The sequence below is a fragment of the Mus musculus genome, chromosome 12 (genome assembly GCF_000001635.26).
Source record: "Mus musculus strain C57BL/6J chromosome 12, GRCm38.p6 C57BL/6J".
Classification (NCBI taxonomy): Eukaryota; Metazoa; Chordata; class Mammalia; order Rodentia; family Muridae; genus Mus; species Mus musculus.
In genome coordinates, this window is record NC_000078.6 from 73580301 (window position 1) to 73599189 (window position 18889).

Below are 18889 nucleotides of genomic sequence, written 5' to 3' on the forward strand. Positions count from 1 at the left end.
CCCTGTCTAAAAATGTGGGCAAGAGATGAAGAAAAGGGGCCGCATGTGACAAAAGGGGCAGAGAGGGTAAGAGAGCATGTGAGTGCCCTAGGAAATAGTTTGACTGATATCAGAGGTGACCTGGACTTTGCCTGTGGCATTTTTGGGGAATCTAACTATCTCACTGTCATGTGTGACTTTAATCAGACAGCTTTAGCAAGCAGACTAAAACACAAACATAGATATTTCTCTCACCCTGGAGCTGGTGTCTGGCTGTGTTGCTCAGGCTGAACTTGAATTTGGGTTTAGGTCATCCTTTTACCTCAGACTTCCCAGGAGCTGGGTCTAGAGGCACAGATGACCACATGAGCTCAGCTAGATACTTCTTTTAAAGCAGGGCCCATCCCTTTATTGCTCCAGCATTTTCAGGGCTGGGTGCCGCCTCTCCTGTCTTGCCTTGCTACCCACTCTCTGAGAGCCTCTCCCAGTGTTGCCTCCTTTTCTTCAGTGCACATTCTCCTCGTTCTGACCAAACCTTGTGTTTTTATGTTACACTCTTTACTTCTTCATTTTTCAGCTCAACTCACTCTGGATGGTCACCTACTGCCCCAAAGCCTTGTCCACTGCCGAAACCACAGGGCGCCTTCGCTCTGTGCTTATGTAACCTCAGCATCATCTGACCTAGCTGAACACTCCTCCTGCCTGAACTCTTTATCCTTTGGCTGCCACAATACCTGTGCGCGGCGCCTTCTTGGCCTTTCTCTTCCTTTCATGCTTGCTTCTAGGCATCACTGCCTCCCTCTCCACCCACAAATGCTAGGGTTTCTGAGTAGCTCTGTCTTTGTTCTTTTTATCTCATGCTGCACCGTCTTTGTCTGTCTGTCTTCCTTCCTTCCTTCCTTCCTTCCTTCCTTCCTTTCTTTCTTTCTTTCTTTCTTTCTTTCTTTCTTTCTTTCTTTCTTTCTTTCTTTCTTTCTTTCTTTCTTTCTTTCTTTCTTCCTCTCCCACAGCAGAGCTTCGCCCACTATTCTGGCTTCCATTACTATCTGTATACCTTGGCTCCTAAATTTATGTCTTTAGCCCAGACTGTCCCTTGGACTGTCACAATCACCTAGCCAATTGCCGGATTTCAGATTTCCACTTAAATGCATCAAGCATCCATCAAACCCGACAGGTTTCAAATCGAACTCTTCGTCTCCTCCCACAAATCTTTTCTCCAGCGCCGTCTCGGAACTCCTTAACAGCTCCCCAATGGACCCAGCTGCTTGAGCTGTATTCTGCAAGTCATGCTCCATCTTTGCCTTCCTCATTCCCTCCCTTCCATCCAGCCTCCAAACCTGCCAGTTTTACCTCCTTAACGGTTCTCAAATCAACCTATTTCTCTTCATCTCTATTAACCGCCCGGAAAATCCCAGTTAACAGCAACCTTCTCACAGGACCCTCTCCACCCAGGCGTCTTCTTTTCAATAGACTGGCCACATGGCCCAAGAAATATTTTTAAATCCATAAATCTCACCCTGCCTTGGCTCTGCTTAACAGCTTCCTGGGCTGCTGAGATTGCTCATAGGAAATGTCCATAGCCTTTCTCTTGAGTCTCCTCCCCAGCCTCAGTCTGGCAGTGTGGCTACCTATGCAGCATTCTCTTACCCACTTGACTTTCATCTTTCCTGTCTCCAGCTACCCAGTCTTTTCTCCAGACAGGTCAAACTGTGCTGCTTCTTCGAGAGTCTGACCCATCCCTGCTGCCTACCTCTTCAGAGGACATCATCTATCCACAGGGATTACACGTGTCAGGACCCCTGGCCCTTTCTTTTCCAACACTTGCCACATGTGATGTTTCTGCTGGTTGTTTCTAGGTCCTACAGGAGTATCAGACACTTGGCTGTCCTGCCGCTGCCCACCCCAGTGCCTGGTAGGGTGAATGTGAAATGTCTGGTGTTCCTTCAACCCCAACCCCAGGTCAGCTGTGTAGCTCCTCTTCATTTGGAGATAGTCTTCTTAGAGTGCAGAAGATGAACAGCAGCCCTCATGGTTCTTTTTTTTTTCCACATATTTATTTTATGTTATTTTTTTAGATATTTTCTTTATTTACATTTCAAATGCTATCCTGAAAGTTCCCTATACCCTGCCCCCGCCCTGCTCCCCTACCCACCCACTCCCACTTCTTGGCCCTGGCATTCCCCTGTACTGGGGCATATAAAGTTTGCTAGACCAAGGGGCCTCTCTTCCCAATGATGGTTGAGTAGGCCATCTTCTGCTACATATGCAGCTAGAGACATGAGCTCTGGGGTACTGATTAGTTCATATTGTTGTTCCACCTATAGGGTTGCAAACCCCTTCAGCTCTTGGGTACTTTCTCTAACTCCTACATTGGGGGCCTTGTGTTCCATCCTATAGATGACTGTGAGTATCCACTTCTGTATTTTCCAGGCACTGGCAAAGCCTCACAGGAGACAGCCATATCAGGGTCCTTTCAGCAAAATCTTGCTGGTGTATAGAATAGTGTCTGCGTTTGGTGGCTGATTATGGGATGGACCCCTGGGTGGGGCAGTCTCTGGATGGTCCATTCTTTTGTCTCAGCAATACCTCTCCTGGGCATATACCCAGAAGATGCTCCAACATGTTAAGGACACATTCTCTACTATGTTCTTAGCAGCCTTATTTATAATAGCCAGAATCTGGAAAGAACCCAGATGTCCCTCAACAGAGGAATGGATACAGAAAATGTGGTACATTTACACAATGGAGTACTACTCAGCTATTAAAAACAATGAATTTATGAAATTCTTGGGCAAATGGATGTATCTGGAGGATATCATCCTGAGTGAGGTAACCCAATCACAAAAGAAGTCACTTGATATGCACTCACTGATAAGTGGATATTAGCTCAGAAACCTAGAATACCCAAGATACAACTTCCAAAACACAAGAAAATCAAGAAGGAAGACCAACGCGTGGATACTTCATTCCTCCCTAGAATAGGGAATAAAATATCCACGGAAGGAGTTGCAGAGACAAAGTTTGGAGCCCTCGTGGTTCTTAAGGCGAACCGGCAGCTCTCTGGAGGAGCCAGGTCCAGCTCTTTAGGGAAGAAGTCAGAGTTGCTTTCACCCAGCCGACTCTACCTCTACAAACGGGTTGCTAGCACACTTTGGAGAGCTCTGCCTGAACTGAAGTGACCCTCTACTTCCTTGCCCCACTCTTTCAGGAAGCCTTGGTATTTCCAAGAGAGGCCCATCCGGCCAGCCCATTGTTCTCCATCTCATCCTATAGTGTGAAGCTGTTACTGGTGAGGTCTCAACTCCCTAATGAGAAACTGCCCAGAACCTTCTCAGCAAGCCAAACCATGTGCTAGAAAGGGGACAGACGACCAACCAGCCTGTTCAGTAAGAACGAGTATGGTGAGCGTCCTTAAGCGTCTTAAGAATGGCCTGGACTTTATAGGAGACATATTGGTTGCGGCTGGCCCTCAGGGAGCAAGCTTTATGGTAGAATGGATTAGACCAAAAGGTGTTCCTAGGAGACAAAACCTGTAGAAGTCACGAGATGGGTAAACTTAGGGTCTGCCCACTCTGACAATAACAACCTAGAGTGTTTGTTCCTAGAAGAGGCAGCTGAAAGCCACTGTGTGTCAGGGTGGCGCATGTGAACACTTTGCTGCCCTTATAATGCAGGACTAGGTGGACCAGCAAACCGCCTCTTGCGGAGGAAGGGACTTATTACATCTTGGCCTTGTCAGTCTCCAGCAGAACCAATCTTTCCTGCTCTTTGTGCAGTGACACACCTCTCCCAGGAAGGAGTACAGGATTTCCATCATTACCATTGCCCTATTAAAAAAATACGCAAACAAAACAACTAATTACTCTCTGCCGAAAAGGCACATAAACAGGATGAGTCTAAGCTGAACCTGGGATGACCCATTCCGGTAAAGATTAGGAAAGGGACCTCCCCTTCCCCACAGAACACCCGCCTCTGGCTAGGGCTCTGTCACCCTCCGGCAGGGTCTCCAGGCCACTACTTAGGGTGGGAGGTAGGAACTCCCTGCTGCTGATTTTCCGCATCCACCCGTCCTGCCAATTCTCTCCCCGGCTGTCTCCCACGCCTCAGGTGTTTGCTGGCGGTGGGCCTGGAATCCTTTCTTTTTGTCCAGCCCCTTAGGGCAGCCTCCAGCCCGAAACGCACCGCCAACCCGGCCACCGGGAGCAGGGATCCGCGAGCACTCAGGGCGGGAACCGCCCCTGGGGTGAGTGGGGAGTGCGGGCCCCCTTCACCGCGTAACCCCGGCACCCACCCCTCAAGGCGGTGCTGCCCGCGGTGCGCCACGCCCCCGGGGTCCGGAAGGCGTGGCAGCCCGCACCGGGCTTCTGAGAACTTGGAGCCCGGCGGCGCGCGGCTCTGGCCGGGATGCGGCTGCGGTTGCTGCTGCTGCTGCTGCTTCCTGGTTCTCAGCTCACCGAGTGGGGGAGAGCGTGAGCCCGCGGAGGCGGGGGCAGGAGGAACGGGCGGAGGCGGGGGCAGAGACGCCAAAGCTGGAGCTAGCCGGACGGGTCGCTCCTGCTCTCCGGGGAGACTATCTGGCCGGCCCCGGAGAAGGGGCGAGCCCCGCGCGCTCCAGAAGGACGATCGGGAGCCCAGCAGCCCGCCGAGGGCTCGGAGCCCGGCTCCCCTCCTTTCCACCTCAGGAGAAAGGGCGGGAGGGAAGGAGGGGAGGGGAAGATCCCTCCGAGGAGGCGGAATGGCCGGTCGCAGGGGGCTCGGGCGCTGCTTCTTCCCAGAGCTGCCTCCACGCCCGTGGCAGCGGAGAGGACTGCCCTGAGCCCGGGCTCCGGGTTCCCCAGTGCCAGCCAGCGCGGCCCCCTCGGGGCTCCGGCAGCAGCGCCGGCATGTCGTCCGGCACGATGAAGTTCAATGGCTATCTGAGGGTCCGCATCGGAGAGGCTGTAGGGCTGCAGCCCACCCGCTGGTCCCTGCGGCACTCGCTCTTCAAAAAGGGCCACCAGCTGCTGGACCCCTACCTGACGGTGAGCGTAGACCAGGTACGCGTGGGCCAGACCAGCACAAAGCAGAAGACCAACAAACCCACCTACAACGAGGAGTTCTGCGCCAATGTCACCGACGGCGGCCACCTGGAGCTAGCCGTCTTCCACGAGACGCCCCTGGGTTATGACCACTTTGTGGCCAACTGCACGCTGCAGTTCCAGGAGCTGTTGCGCACGGCTGGTACCTCGGACACCTTCGAGGGCTGGGTAAGTAGCGATCGCCTCACTCCTCCATGTCTGCTGGACCTTCCCTCCTTTTAATTTTCGAAACTCGTCAGAGTCCCGCTCCCTCATCGCCCTGCAGGGGAAGGAATTCCCTCTAGACTTCGGTCCTTTCCCAGGTGGCCTGCACTGTTGACGCGACAGCCGTGGGTGTATGCGGGCGCAGGTGGGACTCTGGGAATCCGTCCTCTTTGTGGACCTGGACTTTGCACTTAGGGGAAGCCCAATAGTGATACAGAGTTCCATCCCCCTCCTCCCGGGGTAGGGGGTTTGGGAATCACAACTCTCATATAAAGAAAAGCAGAGAAAGGGCGATATGAAAGGGATATGGTTTGAATCAAGTGCTTCAAACACTTCTTAGGAGAAAGCCATACATTCTCGCGAGTATTATTCATAGTGTTTATGGATGCATGTTGGTTCAGCCACACAGACGTGCACACGTGTTTCAGCATGCACATCCATTACATCCCAGAGGTACAAAAGCTACACTGGCAGGGATCAGAGTGAGTGCATGGCTTTGCACCCTGGCAGAGTTTTGTTTAGCTTTTCCCTTGGGGATTGGGGGCGAGGGTGGAGGCGGGAGTGGTGGGGTGAGAGGTTTAAAACTTCTCTGTTTGCTCTTAAGTTCAGTCAGCCTGGGTGTATGGGTGCTTCCAAACTATTCCTCTGAGAAGAGGTGGCCAAGACACCTTAGGTTTGGGTCTCCTCCCTCTGCGTTGACCTTTAGCTGCCCGCAACTTCTTATATGCTGCTGCCATTCCCATAGTTCCCTGGAGATAGAATTTTTACTGTAAATTTCTCGAGTGCCTCACACAGCGCCAGAACGCCCATATGTCTTAATCCTCACGCTGTCTTTGTGATGCCGGGGTTATTGTGCTCACTCTGAGACACTGAAATGATAATTACAACGAAGTGGTCTGGCAAAGTGTAGTGTGTGGTAAAGACTCTAGAGTTTAATAATGGTCTCAGTTCTGGCAGGAGTGGGCTTGGAACCCGAGGTGAATCGCTATTCAGAATCTGTTTGAAATTCACAAGTGGCAGAACCAGATGGACAGTGACAAAGATTCATGGATATATGTATTTTATACTTTGAAGTGTTGTTAATTTCACCATATATTCTGAAATAGTACAGAAGGCTTGTAAAAATTCACCTTTTAAATAGAAATTAAAAAAAAAAAACCAAACCCATGACTCAAATTATGGGGTTAATTTCACCTTGGCCTTTCTTCTTCTTCTTCTTCTTCTTCTTCTTCTTCTTCTTCTTCTTCTTCTTCTTCTTCTTCTTCTTCTTCTTCTTCTTCTTCTTCTTCTTCTTCTCCTCCTCCTCCTCCTCCTCCTCCTCCTCCTCCTCCTCCTCCTCCTCTTCTTCTTCTTTCTTCTTCTTCTTCTTCTTCTTCTTCTTCTTCTTCTTCTTCTTCTTCTTCTTCTTCTTCTCCTTCTTTGGAATTTAGTAATGGGCTAGATGGAAACTGATTAAATAAAGTTAAAAGTTAACTTTGTTGTTGGTTTGAGACAGAGTCTCACACAGTAGCCCAGGCTGACTTGATCTTGGGACAAACCTTTTACCTCAGTTTCCCTGAATAAGTTTACATGTCTGTCTGTGAATTTCCAGACATGGAATTGAACTGAGCAAGTGAATTCTGAGTTAGTGTTTGGTTAGGAGTTAGGCTGGGCAAATCTCTAGAGGAATTAGGTACTGGAGTGTGGTGGTACAGGATGGTCATCAGCCATGATAAACATGTCCTGCTGGAGACAGTCTAGATTAGCTTGAAGATTTGAATTCCGTGGGAGCTTTTAAACACCTCTACTTTTAAATAAACTAGAGAGGAGCCTCTGGGCGTGGGCCTCCAGCATCAGTACTTAGAGACTTCCTAGCTGACAGAAAAAAGTTAGGTTTGAGAACATGAGCATAAAGGAAGACCTAGACGTGAGGCTATGATAAAAGAGAGCTATGAGTAGGGTTAGCTAGGCAGGGCATGGAGCTGTTTATTGTTGCAGGAGATGAATGAAGATTTAAATGGGAACTAAAGTTCAAAGATCTATATTGCTTAACATTCTGCCTAGATGTTAATGGGGCCCACTAGGGGCATTTTGGGAAATTTAATGGTAGAATAGGACCAGCATTTAAATGATGCCGGTGATTCCTCATGAATTTGTATATTCATTTAGATGGTATGTATGTCTGTCAGTGTGTGTGTGTGTGTGTGTGTGTGTGTGTGTGGCTGTGTTTTGAAACCGAGGATAGTATGACTAGAATGTTTTCTTGTTAAGAATACTCTTCAAAATTATCTTTTACAGACTGTAGAAATGCATTTGTGTATCAAATTCAAATGCATAATTTGTTCACAGTTCAAGTGGAAGAGTAAAGATTATTCTGGTTGTAGTGGAACTACAAATTGCTGACCTAAAAAAAAAAAAAAATCCAGCAACTGCTGGAGCCTAAGAAAGGGATGTAACCATGAGTTCATTATAAAGCAGCCTTTTTATTCTCATTAGAATAGACTCTGAACCTCTCTATGCTTCATTGCCCCAGATACTTTCCAAGTATGAAGATGGTAACCAGTTATTCTGGATTTAATATGAGTTTGTTGGTGTTCTGTGGTGGGAGAAAGGCAAAGAGCTATTTTAGCAAAATGTATATCTGGTGCCAAATCCAGCATCTTACATTTTTATTAATTGTACACCCACTTTATTCAGTATATACAAGATAAATGAATGGGATGCAGGTAAATTTTTTTTTCTTTAATGGAAACGGATCATACCAGACACCGAAATTGGTAAGACCTCAAGTTGAAGATTTGTGTTTTCACCTTGAACCTGAAGAGCAAATGGAGCCAAGAATAAGGACGTTTGTAAAGATACCAGAACTTGGCCAAGTAGACAACAGGAACTCCACACAAACGAAAAGCCAAGTCTTTCCATTTTTCAATTGATAAGCCTCAAAACTTGAATGCCGGTCATAAGAGGGAACTCGATGCAGGTTACCTACGCTTGTAATAAGAGCGAGAATAGGGCTGTAAAGCCTACCTACAGTACAAAGGGGATGCGGGTGTGTTACAAACGATGTTATGCCAGTGAGCTCTGTGTCTCAGACAAAATGCACACATAGCTCGAAAAGACAGAAGCTGCCCAATTCTCCTCAAGTAACTTAAGTAGTTTTATGATCGTTAAACTAATTGAGTTTATAGTTAGAAGTCTTCACCAATACAACTCACTGTCCCAGATGGCTTTAGTGATGACTTATATACTTAAAAGATGAGTTATTACTTGCTTTGCACAGATTCTTTCAGAAAATAGAAGGCAACGAAACAGATTACTTCATTATTTAAAATAATACCAAAACACAACAAAGATATTACAAAGCATGACAAAAATACCTGTAGGCAGGTATCATCCTTCATGATGTAAAAAGCTTTGAATTTTAGTCAGTTAAATACAACACCCTAGCAAGTGGAGAGTATCCCATAACCAAGTGAGGGCTGTATCCGGGACTCTAAGGCAGATTTAATGTTTGTAGAGCTGCTAGCGCACACTTCTTGTGGATAGGGTCAAAATAAAGGCTTCTATGACCACCTCAATAGATAAATCAAAAGCATTTGAGAAAATGAACAATCCACCCAGGATAAAGTTTCTGAGCAAGCTGGAAACAGAGAGAATCTTCTTAGCGTAGAGGCCGTCTATGCTAATCTGCAGGAACATCTTGGTGACAGAGTGAGTGATACTCTGCTGTGATCAGGCACAAGGCAAACGTGCTGCTCCCTCTACTTCCACACTGTCCAAGAGTGCAATAAGGAAGTTTCAGGAAACAAAATGCTCGTAGACCATAGAAGAAGAAGAAGTAAAACCATCTTTACAGAAAAAAAAGGAAGACCAACAATCAAGTTTAGCTGGTTTGCAGGATCCAAACTAATATCTAGTGTACAAAAATCAACTGCGTTTCTAAATCATTAGCAGTGAACTATTGAAAACGGAAATTATTTTTAATATATCACTTGTAAGAAAATTGAAGATGAAATTGGATGAATTAGACAAAATAGATGTGAGACTTTTCCAGTGGAAGTGATAAAAACATTGCTGAAATACAGAGCCAAGGAAATGGAGACTATGATGTATTCATGGCTGGAAGGATTTTGAATTATTAAGAACCCTGCTCTTCCAAAATATTCAGTAGATTTAGCACCGTCTCAGCCAGGATTTCAGGAAGGTTCAGAAGTCATAGAAACTGACAGACAGATACTAATTATATAGAGATAGAGACAAAGGACCTATATTGGTCTGAGAATTAGTTTTAAAAAGAGCACATAGAAGGATGCGCACTATCTGATTTTAGAGGTTATTGTAGTGTTACTGTAGGCCAGTGGAACAGAAGAATCCAGAAACGGATCTGCACATGAACCATCAGTTAGATTTTAACGAAAGAGCCCAGAAGTTAGTTCGGTGGGGGAACATGTCCGTCTTCTCAACAAGTGGCCGGGCTGTGTAGCCCTGTGGAGAAGCGGAGGCTTTGGCTTCTACGCCACACCATGCACAAAGTTAATTCGAAATGCAAGAAGAAACTGTAAGATTTCTGTAAGAAATTATAGCAGAAAATCTTAATAATTTTGAGCTCGGCCAATAAATAAATAAATAATAAAGGAAAAAAACAGCTATCCCAAAGCCCATATTATTAGGATTGAGCTTTTTCAGATTTAAAAATTACTTGTTTTTTTTAAAAAAGATTTATTTATTACTATATGTAAGTACATTGTAGCTGTTGATTACAGATGGTTGTGAGCCACCATGTGGTTGCTGGGATTTGAACTCAGGACCTTTGGAGGAGCAGTCAGTGTTCTTAACTGCTGAGCCATCTCACTAGCCTTAAAAATTACTTCTTAAAAGATGTCCAGCATTATGAAAACACAAGCCAATGTCTAAGAGCAGATAACTGCATAATGTAAATTAGGCAGAGTGCTGGCAACACAAATAAATAAAATAACTCTAAAATCGCAACAGTAATGAGAAAACACCCTATTTGTGCAATTTAAAAGCTGGTCATAGCATTTGAATAAAATCCCTTTATGGTAAATAGCATATTATGGTAAATACCATAATCCTAATCACTAAGGAAATACAGATTAAAAACAAAATCACTGTATTCCCCTTGGAAAGGCCAGAGTCAGTGCCCTGCCCGTCCCAAGTGCAGGATAGGAAGGGTGCAGCTGTAGCTGTCCCACACAGCCGTTAGGAAAGCCAAGTGCTGCAGTCCGCTTGGAAAACGGAACATGTGCTTATTGTATGATTTATCTACCCGTGTGTTTACCAAGAGAGATCGAACCATTCACAATGCGACCTGCGCAAGAGCATCCACAGTGGTTTCATCTGTGACAGCTTCCAATCCGGAAACTCGTGTGCAACAAACAGGAATATGTAAATAAATGGAGTTGTAGCCATACCAGTCAGAACACGTGAATTAGTGATGCATGCAGCAATGTGGGTAAATCTCAAGGGAAATCTGCCCTGTGCGTTGGCCACAGCTATGTGGCCCTACCCCCAAAGGGCATTATTGTAGGATTCAATTTATGCAAAGTTCTGGAAAATGAAATTAAGCCTTGGTGACAAGAAGCACATTTGTGGGTGTCTGGGAGTGAGGGATAGATAGAACGTAATGGAGGCTCAGGGGCATTCTGGGGACAGGTGAATTATTTATTATTTTTACAGCGATGATGGGCTCACAGTGACACGCCAAGGGCTCACCAAGGCCTTCACTTTATAGACGTGCCTCACGTTACATTTCAGTCATGCTTCAAGAAGACTGTAGAAAAACAGTCAAGGTTTATCATCTTTATTTTGCTGAAAGTGTAAAATGAGTGCTAACGATGACAGATTTGAGCTGGCACCCTCTCTGGGAAGCAGCATTGCTCCCTCAGAGCAGGATCCTAGAAAACCAAAACCCCATAAAGAAGTGTATTAAGTTAATTTTTGGACACTTTCATTGTCCAGATTATCATTCTTTTTTCTGCTTCTTCTGGAGCTTGTTTGTTTTGTATAATTTCTTGGACTCCAGAATATTCAGAGTTCGCTGAAGGCACTGTTTCCACCCCCGCCCCACGCCCGCCCCCCCCCCCGTCCCCCCCCCCCGCCCCCTGTTCCCCCCACCCCCCGTGGTATTTGCCCTTGTTTTCTGACTCCTCTGGTGTCTAAAACTTGAGGCTGGGTGTAGAGGACATGAAGGAGGCAAGAGGAGCGGGGAGGCTGCGTCATGGAAAGACCTTGGCGCCCCTCAGGAAGGAAGGACCTGCTTGGCGGGATCCCAGGCTCTTTTCCTGTTCAACCTCCCGAAGACATTCCGTTCTGTGTGGCCCTGCAGAGCAGCTCTCTCAGTTTCTCTTCTGAGATACCCCTTTGATAGTCCTGTCAGGTGGAGCTGCCTGGTGCCCTGTGGGCAGCCAGTGACTGTCTCTTGACCTGATTGCTGGACACAAGGGCATGAGATTTTTTTTTTACACCAAATTTCTTCTGTATTTTCTATCACTTGGCTTCTTTCTTCTCTTTTGTACTTTGTAATGGTTATTAATTCTCATGATTGGTTTTTGTTCCCCCTGAGGGAACAAAGGAGCGTCTAGCATTGACTAGCTTGCAGTGTTTTACGGGAATATGATTTAGACTCTCTAGGGAGGTCTGGTCCGACGTCTGAATGAGCTCTCTAGTCCTTCCGTTTCATTGGGAGATGGCTTTTGCTCTGGGAGGGCTGGTTGCTTTGTCATGTAGGTTATGGCTGGGATGGATAGCTGCCTCCACAGATGCATCCTTCCCACCTCTGCTCTTATCACTCTCTGCGATCACTTTGCTAATCAACTTCTTTATTATACCTCTCCTATGTTTTCAGTGTTGGCGATTGAACCCAGGGCCTTCACCCATGCTAGCCAGTCTCTCCCGTCACTGGGCTACACTGCTAGCCCTCACATCTCCCTTCTGTAGTGTGTAAGGTCTTGGGGAACAGGGTACTCTTCTGACCCCAGCACTGTGAACAGTCTGTGGTATGTGACACCAGATGTCTGTTAAAACAAACAAACAAACAAACAACCCCAACAAATAAATAAGAGAAAGAAGTTTTATGTGATGTTGGGGCAAATAAAGTGTATGTATTTGGAGAATATCTTTTTCTTTAAACCTTTCATTCATCTTCTAAGCCAGTCAGTGTTGCATCTGTTGATCAGTGGCATACCCACGTGACCTTGAAAGATTGGCTTGGATGTTTATGTCCATTAAATATATTAGTAGATGGAAAATGCTCTGTGTGGTGGGCTTGTTGGTTTTCTGGGGCAGGAGGTCCCAACCACCCCTGGGCAGGTGCTTGTGGGTTGTATAAAACATAGATAGGCCAACAGAGTTCCTCCATGGCCTCTGCCTCAGTTCCTGCCTCCAGATTCCTGCCTTGAGTTTTCCTCAATAAAGGACTGTGACCTGCCAGACGAAATGAATCCTTTGTTCCTCAGGTTGCTTTTAGTCATGGTCTTTATCACAGCAATAGCAAGCAAACTAACATAGATGCAACATCCCTGGCTTTATCCATTCTAAAAGTCTATGGGTTTTGTATTGGTAGTATCTGGTAATTCCCTTCAGTTGAAATTTTTGAGCCCTGGGTTATGTCTGGAGGCATAAGCAAGAGCTGCATGGGAGGAGTCTGAATCATCTCGCCTTGTGCAGTGTGGTTATCTGAGAGCATCTGAAAAGGTACCTTGTGGAGGCAGAAGTGGACGAATTTTTAGGAGGTGAGTAGCAAGCAGTTAGGGAGGGAAGTCCCTGAAGTCTTTCTTCTACAGTTTTTTTTTTTCTATTTTATGCAACAGCTGGCTATCGCATATCTCATTGTGTATCGATGGCTAAGTTCTCTTTTATTAGGATGTAATAAAAGATCGAGCCTGCGTAGTGACTGCTTTCTACTCTTACTGCTGTAACACCCAGAGTGGCCTTTCTCAGTTGCCACCCAGAAACCACAAGCTCCTCCTCGGTTTCTCGGGCCTGATCAGAGAAACCCACAATTTCTAGTTCAGTTCGGGGTGTTCTCCTTTGTTTTGCTGCTGGTTTCCTCTTGAGACATCTGTCTCCCCGCACTCTAGCCCACACGCTGCAGAGTGAGAACCTTCCAGTTCCCCCACAGACCCAAGCATAGTGCTCATTCCTACCTACAGGCTTCCTGACAGACGATAGCCAGCCAAGAGAACCTTCTCTGACCTGTCCAGTTCTGCTTTGCTGCTCCTTCCATCCCTCTTGGCCACAACGTCTCTAACCTGAAGGAATGGAGTGTGAATGGCTTGTCTCTCACAGACATCTGGGAAACTGGTCTGTGGCAGTTCAGAGTATACGGCAGCCAAGTGACTAAGCCTCTTCTTTTTCGGTCTAGAGGTAGCTGGTGTAATAGACACATCTCTATCTGAAATGCCCAGCTAAGCATGCCCACCGTGGAAGAGTGAGCTATGGACCAGGCTTGATGTTGTGTACCCTTGAGAGTCCGTGGGTGAAACAGACGCAGCCTGTTCCTTTGTAGGTCTCATAGTTCCAGTGAGGAGATAAATTGGGGATGGAAAACCCATAAACAACACTAGCCAGGAAATTACAGCATGGAGGCCGGTCGTCAGGTATTGGTAAGCAACTGGTTTGGGGGAAATACAGACATTTTCCTGGAGAGAAGAGGAGCTGATTTATAATGCTCTTGCATAGATAACCGTGGGTGACCTGCTTTGCTTAAATGACGGAAAGATCCCTCCTCAAGAGGAACAGGAACTTCTGACCTGATGATGCTCTCCAGGAGACATCACAGGTGAAAGGCCTTCCTGCGTCTCTGAGCTCCCTGCCCCCAGACGCTTTGGAAACTATGGCAAGGAATTATGTTTTGATATCTGTAAATAGCCTGCGAATATTTGTGACTTCCACGGGCAGAAAGCAGTTAACTCTGTGTTTGACTCACACAGCACCTCAAGTTCTGTATCTTCTTGAACCAGGAGCCAGTTAGTGTTGTGACACTCCAGTTTGCCACGGTCTCCACCGCTCCCTGTTACACAAGCAGACCCTTTGACTCAGGGCCTTCTCAACCCTGGGAGGAGGGTCGGAGCTGGTGACACCATAGCCTATACCTTCATTTTCAGGATGTGGGAACTAAAATTCCAGCCCAAGCAGTATTGTTGCTGTGCTCACAGGAAGTGTCACACACACACACACACACACACACACACACACACACACACACACACACACACGAGCACATTTAAGGTCTGTATACTGAGCCTTTAATCCTAGCACTCGGGAGGCAGAGGCAGAGGCAGGCAGATTTCTGAGTTTGAGGCCAGTCTGATCTACAAAGTGAGTTCCAGGACAGTTAGGGCTACATAGAGAAACCCTGTCTCGAAAAACCAAAACTAAAAAAAAAAAATCTGTACACTGTGTATACATATAAGATATCCATTAATTTATAAATATACTAATCGATCTTTGTCTGGATTCCAGATTAGATCTGTAGTGTCCTACGCAGAGAAGCAGATGTCTCAGTAATTATGTTGGGGACTTAACTTTTACTGGAAATTAGTATTGTATGACCTATTAGTATTGTATGACCTATCCCATTAGAAGAAGACCCTTTAGATCTTCTTTTATTATAGTGTTGAGGTTTGGACCCAGCACTTGCATATATTAGGTAAGCCCCGCTTTGCTTTGTAGATCACAGCTTACATCGTATGTGAGGACTGTGTTGTCAGGAGAACGGGTGACTTTGTCCCCTATCAGCTGGGATCTCAGGCAAATCTCCACTTATCAGAGTTTCAGCTTTCTGGCCTTTATCCCGGAAGTATTGCAGCAGGATATCCCTAAGGACCCTTCCATCTATCTGTATAGCCTCTGCCTCCATCCTGTAGGCGACTCTATATGTCATTTCCTGCTTTAGGCGACCGTCATTTCCTCCCTTTGGGAGTAGCTGGGTTGGTAAAGCAGTCAGTGTGAGTTATGTCTCATTAGAGTTAGTGACTCCTACGAATTGAATTGGCCCCAAATCTAAATTGCTCAGGCTAGGAGAGGATTGAGCCTGTGTCCAAATGACTTGTCCGGCATCAACAGGAATGTTGGCGTTATTTCCTTGGCTTAAAAAATCAAATCAGACTGAAGTAATTATGATGAAGCCTCATTTCAAGCCAGGTGGTTGTAGTTCTTAATTTACACTAATGCACTTCTCATCCTATTGGGCAGTTCTAAGTTATGCCCCTCTTACCTCATGCCAGAGAGAGAGAGAGAGAGAGAGAAAGAGAGAGAGAGAGAGAGAGAGAGAGAGAGAGAGAGAGAGAGAGAGAGAGAGAGAGAGTAGCCCACTGTTTAAGCTTTTGATAGATTCTCATTAGCAGGGTAATTAAAGCTTTGTAGTCTTGAAGTGTCTGTAGCCACCAGTTTATATCTCCACCCTAGGTGGTGACAACACAGTAAATCACTTGCAGGACAGATGTTTTAATTAGATGGAGGAGGGAGCCCAAGGGTACTGGCCATCATAGCCCTGAAAGGCTGTGCTGGAGAATCTTGTAAAGCAGGAGGTTTTGCTGAGTACCATCCAAAAGGTTCCGGCACAGTTAGGATGCCAGTCTGCTCCTGTAGGACCCAGTGAATCAGAGCCCTGACCATCAAGGCACCAGGGTAGAGTGTGGTAGAAAGACCCCCACAGGCCACTCATCAGAGGCACGTTTACTGTTTGCTGCCTTCTTGGAAAGGTCCTTTGGTTTTCCATTTTACCCATGTACACATTCGACCTCACAGGTAGAGGAATACTTAATGAGTTAGCAGTGGTGTTTGGTTTGTTCTTGAAGAAATTTGCCAGAGCACAGAGCCACAGTCAACACGAGCCCCTCATAATTGCATTAATAAGCCAAGGCCAGTGTGAGCCAAGGCCAGTGTGAGCATGTTCTATCTGGCCCTGTGAACCTGATTTCAGACCTAGGCTTCATTCTCTGCACAAGCTAAAACCACAGGCTGCATTTTCATTTTTTTTTTAAAGTCATATTTACCCAGTGTGCAGGCACAGCACCACTTCTGCGTGTCTGCAGCACTTACCTGTGGTATGATGTGGCCTCTGATTCCAAGTCATGTATGTGTTAGCATTCTAAATGGAGATGCATTCATTTATTCATCAGCTATGAGTCTCCTGGACCTGTTGACATGATTGTCTGTGTTTCATGGTGGCTGGAATTGTTGAGAGCAGGCTTCAGGTGAAGCAGACGGCTCAGAAACCATTTCAGTGTACCGACTGGTAAGAACTATGGACCTGTTTCTAGAAAAATATGCATGTGGTTTTTTTTTTTCTGACCATATTCTGGGATTAGTGGTCCCCTGACTCCTGACTTTGGATAATACAGAGTGTCAGGTAAAAAAGCCAACTTGAAACATACTGAAGCTCAGGCTTTTGTTAATCCTAACAACTCACACAGCAATGGTTTTAGTCTTTGTCCCTTGTGTTGGAAGACACCTTTCCTCCCGTTAATCTTAGGAGACACTTGGCCAGTTACAAACAGAGAGAAGCTATGCATTTTAAGATGGTGTTTTAAAAGCTCTGTTTTTTTGTTTTTGTTTTTTTCTTAGTTCTGGCTCCTGGTGGAATATAGTAGATCCTGGCTTGCTTTAGGACCATTTGGTCATGTTATTTAGGTATGTTCAAAAGCCTCTGTATTTGAATGGGAGCTTTGAGGTTTGCAGCAGACAAAAAGAAAGAAAAAAACAAAACTAGGCCCCATTGAGTGACCTTGGTTTGGTATCTTCTGAAGATCTAAACTTTCCCCTGTGAGATGGAATAGGGTTTGTCTGTTCCCCTAGCTAGTAGGGGATAACATGAGAATCTGGCCATCTGCACTTTAGGCCAACATTTTTCCCCTATTGCACCCCGATCTGGGGTAGTGTAAATGCCCAGTCACTCACAGGTATTTGTCCGGCACTACTGTGTGCCCAGGTGTGTTCTAGAGGAGCCCATGTAGTAGCATCTATATAACCTAGAACTGCAACCTCACAGAGCTCTCGCCTTCACAGAGAGATCAATAAAAGAAAGAATGAGGAAGGGAACTCAGTTGGCAGAAGCTTATCTAGCAAGCAAGTAGCCCCAGATTGGATGCCAAACACAGGTATAAACTGGGTATGGTGGTGCATGCCTGTGATGCCAGTCCTTAGGAAGTAGAGGCGGAGGGGCTGGGAATTCAAAGTCATCTTCAGCTGTATAGCAAATACAAGGCCAGTCTGGGCTACAGGAGACGGTGTGTCCAAAAACAAACAAACAAACAAACAAACAAACAAACAAAACAAAGCAATAAACTCAAACCTTAAAAGGCAAGAAAGCAAGTGACGAAGAGAATATAACAAACTGTACAGAGATTTGTAATGAGATTAAAACAGGATGGTATTAAGCAAGCGAGTCAAAGCTGCTTTGTCCAGAATTGCAGAGGAGTGTACAGAGAAGGTGGCATCTCAGTCAAGTGATAAGAAACACACAGCTGCGTGAAGGTTGCAGCAAGGTGCTCAGGCAGAGACAGAGCAGCCTGGTGTGTGGGACCCAGGTCAGGATGGTGGGAAGAGAGGGGAATGGGAGCCAGCCAGCTCAGGGCTACCATCTCAACACTGGCAAGTAACAAGTCCCTTCCATCTCTGGGGGACCAATCAGGCTCAGATGTCACGTCATACCTTAAACCTGGCCAGCACACAGTAGGCCCTCAAGAAAGAATAACTGCGGATGCTTTGTTGACAGTGACATTCAGAGAAGAATCACACTGGCCAACAAAAGTCACTCAGAAGATTGGGTTTAGGGCACCAGTGCTTCAAGGTGGCCATGGGAAAGTTTCTCAGGGCGGGGGAGGGGCAGCCTTGTGGTTGCTCCTCAGATGACATCAGAGAAACTTCTGCTTATCACACCCGAGGATCTGCTTTTGTCTGCCAGCTTCAGGCCCATGATTGCTGGCTGAAGGCCTAGAGCGGTGGCGGTGGCAGAGCGAGAAACCAGAGTCTGAACTGTGTTTTAGCTTTCACAGTTCCTCACTTGTTTCTGTAAACTCATGAGTATTAAGGGAAGGCTTTAATAATTTAAAGGGATGGGGCACTTGTATTGCAGTGGCGCTGTTGGTAGGGTGCTCAGGTGGTTGTTTTAAATCAAAATATAAACTTATAGGTGAAAATGAACCAACTGACATAAATAAGATTCTTAGTAAGAAAACTATATACAGTTTATTTTTGCTTACTTTGGGAAATTCACTTACTTGGTTGGTTATAGTTTTATGAGTTAGTTCTTGACAATTTTAAATAGTTTCAGATAAGGCTGATTTTGCAATAATTTTCCCTTTATGTTTCTGACACCCTCCCCACCCCCGAACATTCCTTTAGCCTGTGCCGAGTATAAAAAGGCACCTGAGCACTTGCCTAAGTCTCACAATTTGGCGTGCAGAGTGTGCAGTTGTGGACTAATAACACACATGCAGCTTCAAGGGGTCAATCAGAGAGCTGCCTTCCGTACCATGTTCATTATAGTGTGACGGTTGGATTTCAGCAAGATGCTAGGTCCACTCTTAGTTCTGCCTCCTGTTAGCAGAGCTGCCTAACTCCTGCAAGTTAGTCTGCCTGTCTGTCCATCTGTCTGCCCATTTGTTCATCATTCTTCCTTTCTT

General features: G+C 46.0%; 2 protein-coding genes across 3 annotated transcripts in view; both read left to right on the plus strand.

The window, feature by feature from the left end:
- Positions 1-3377: 3377 nt before the first annotated feature.
- Positions 3378-4835, plus strand: LOC115488016 (collagen alpha-1(I) chain-like). The gene is made up of 3 exons (XM_030247047.1): positions 3378-3467; positions 3911-4009; positions 4130-4835. The coding sequence occupies exons 1-3, from the start codon at positions 3378-3380 to the stop codon at positions 4793-4795; spliced, it is 855 nt and encodes a 284-aa protein (XP_030102907.1). The 3' UTR covers positions 4796-4835.
- Positions 4496-18889, plus strand: part of Prkch (protein kinase C, eta) — a 193390-nt gene continuing 178996 nt past the window's right edge. The window contains exons 1-2 of one of the 2 annotated variants that reach the window (NM_001313977.1): positions 4496-5225; positions 13768-13864. In NM_001313977.1, coding sequence (NP_001300906.1) covers positions 13841-13864 — 24 coding nt within the window. In that variant the 5' untranslated portion in view covers positions 4496-5225; positions 13768-13840. The remainder of the gene's footprint in view (positions 5226-13767; positions 13865-18889) is intronic. The other variant, NM_008856.4, reaches the window with a different exon arrangement.

What these genes read in the sequence shown, in the direction of transcription:
- LOC115488016 (XM_030247047.1), top strand. Translation starts at nt 3,378, where the DNA reads ATGGTGAGCGTCCTTAAGCGTCTTAAGAATGGCCTGGACTTTATAGGA. An exon ending in CTCAGGGAGCAAGCTTTATG is followed by an intron (nt 3,468 to 3,910) that starts GTAGAATGGATT and finishes ATTCCGGTAAAG; the next exon opens with ATTAGGAAAGGGACCTCCCC. An exon ending in GCCACTACTTAGGGTGGGAG is followed by an intron (nt 4,010 to 4,129) that starts GTAGGAACTCCC and finishes CTTTTTGTCCAG; the next exon opens with CCCCTTAGGGCAGCCTCCAG.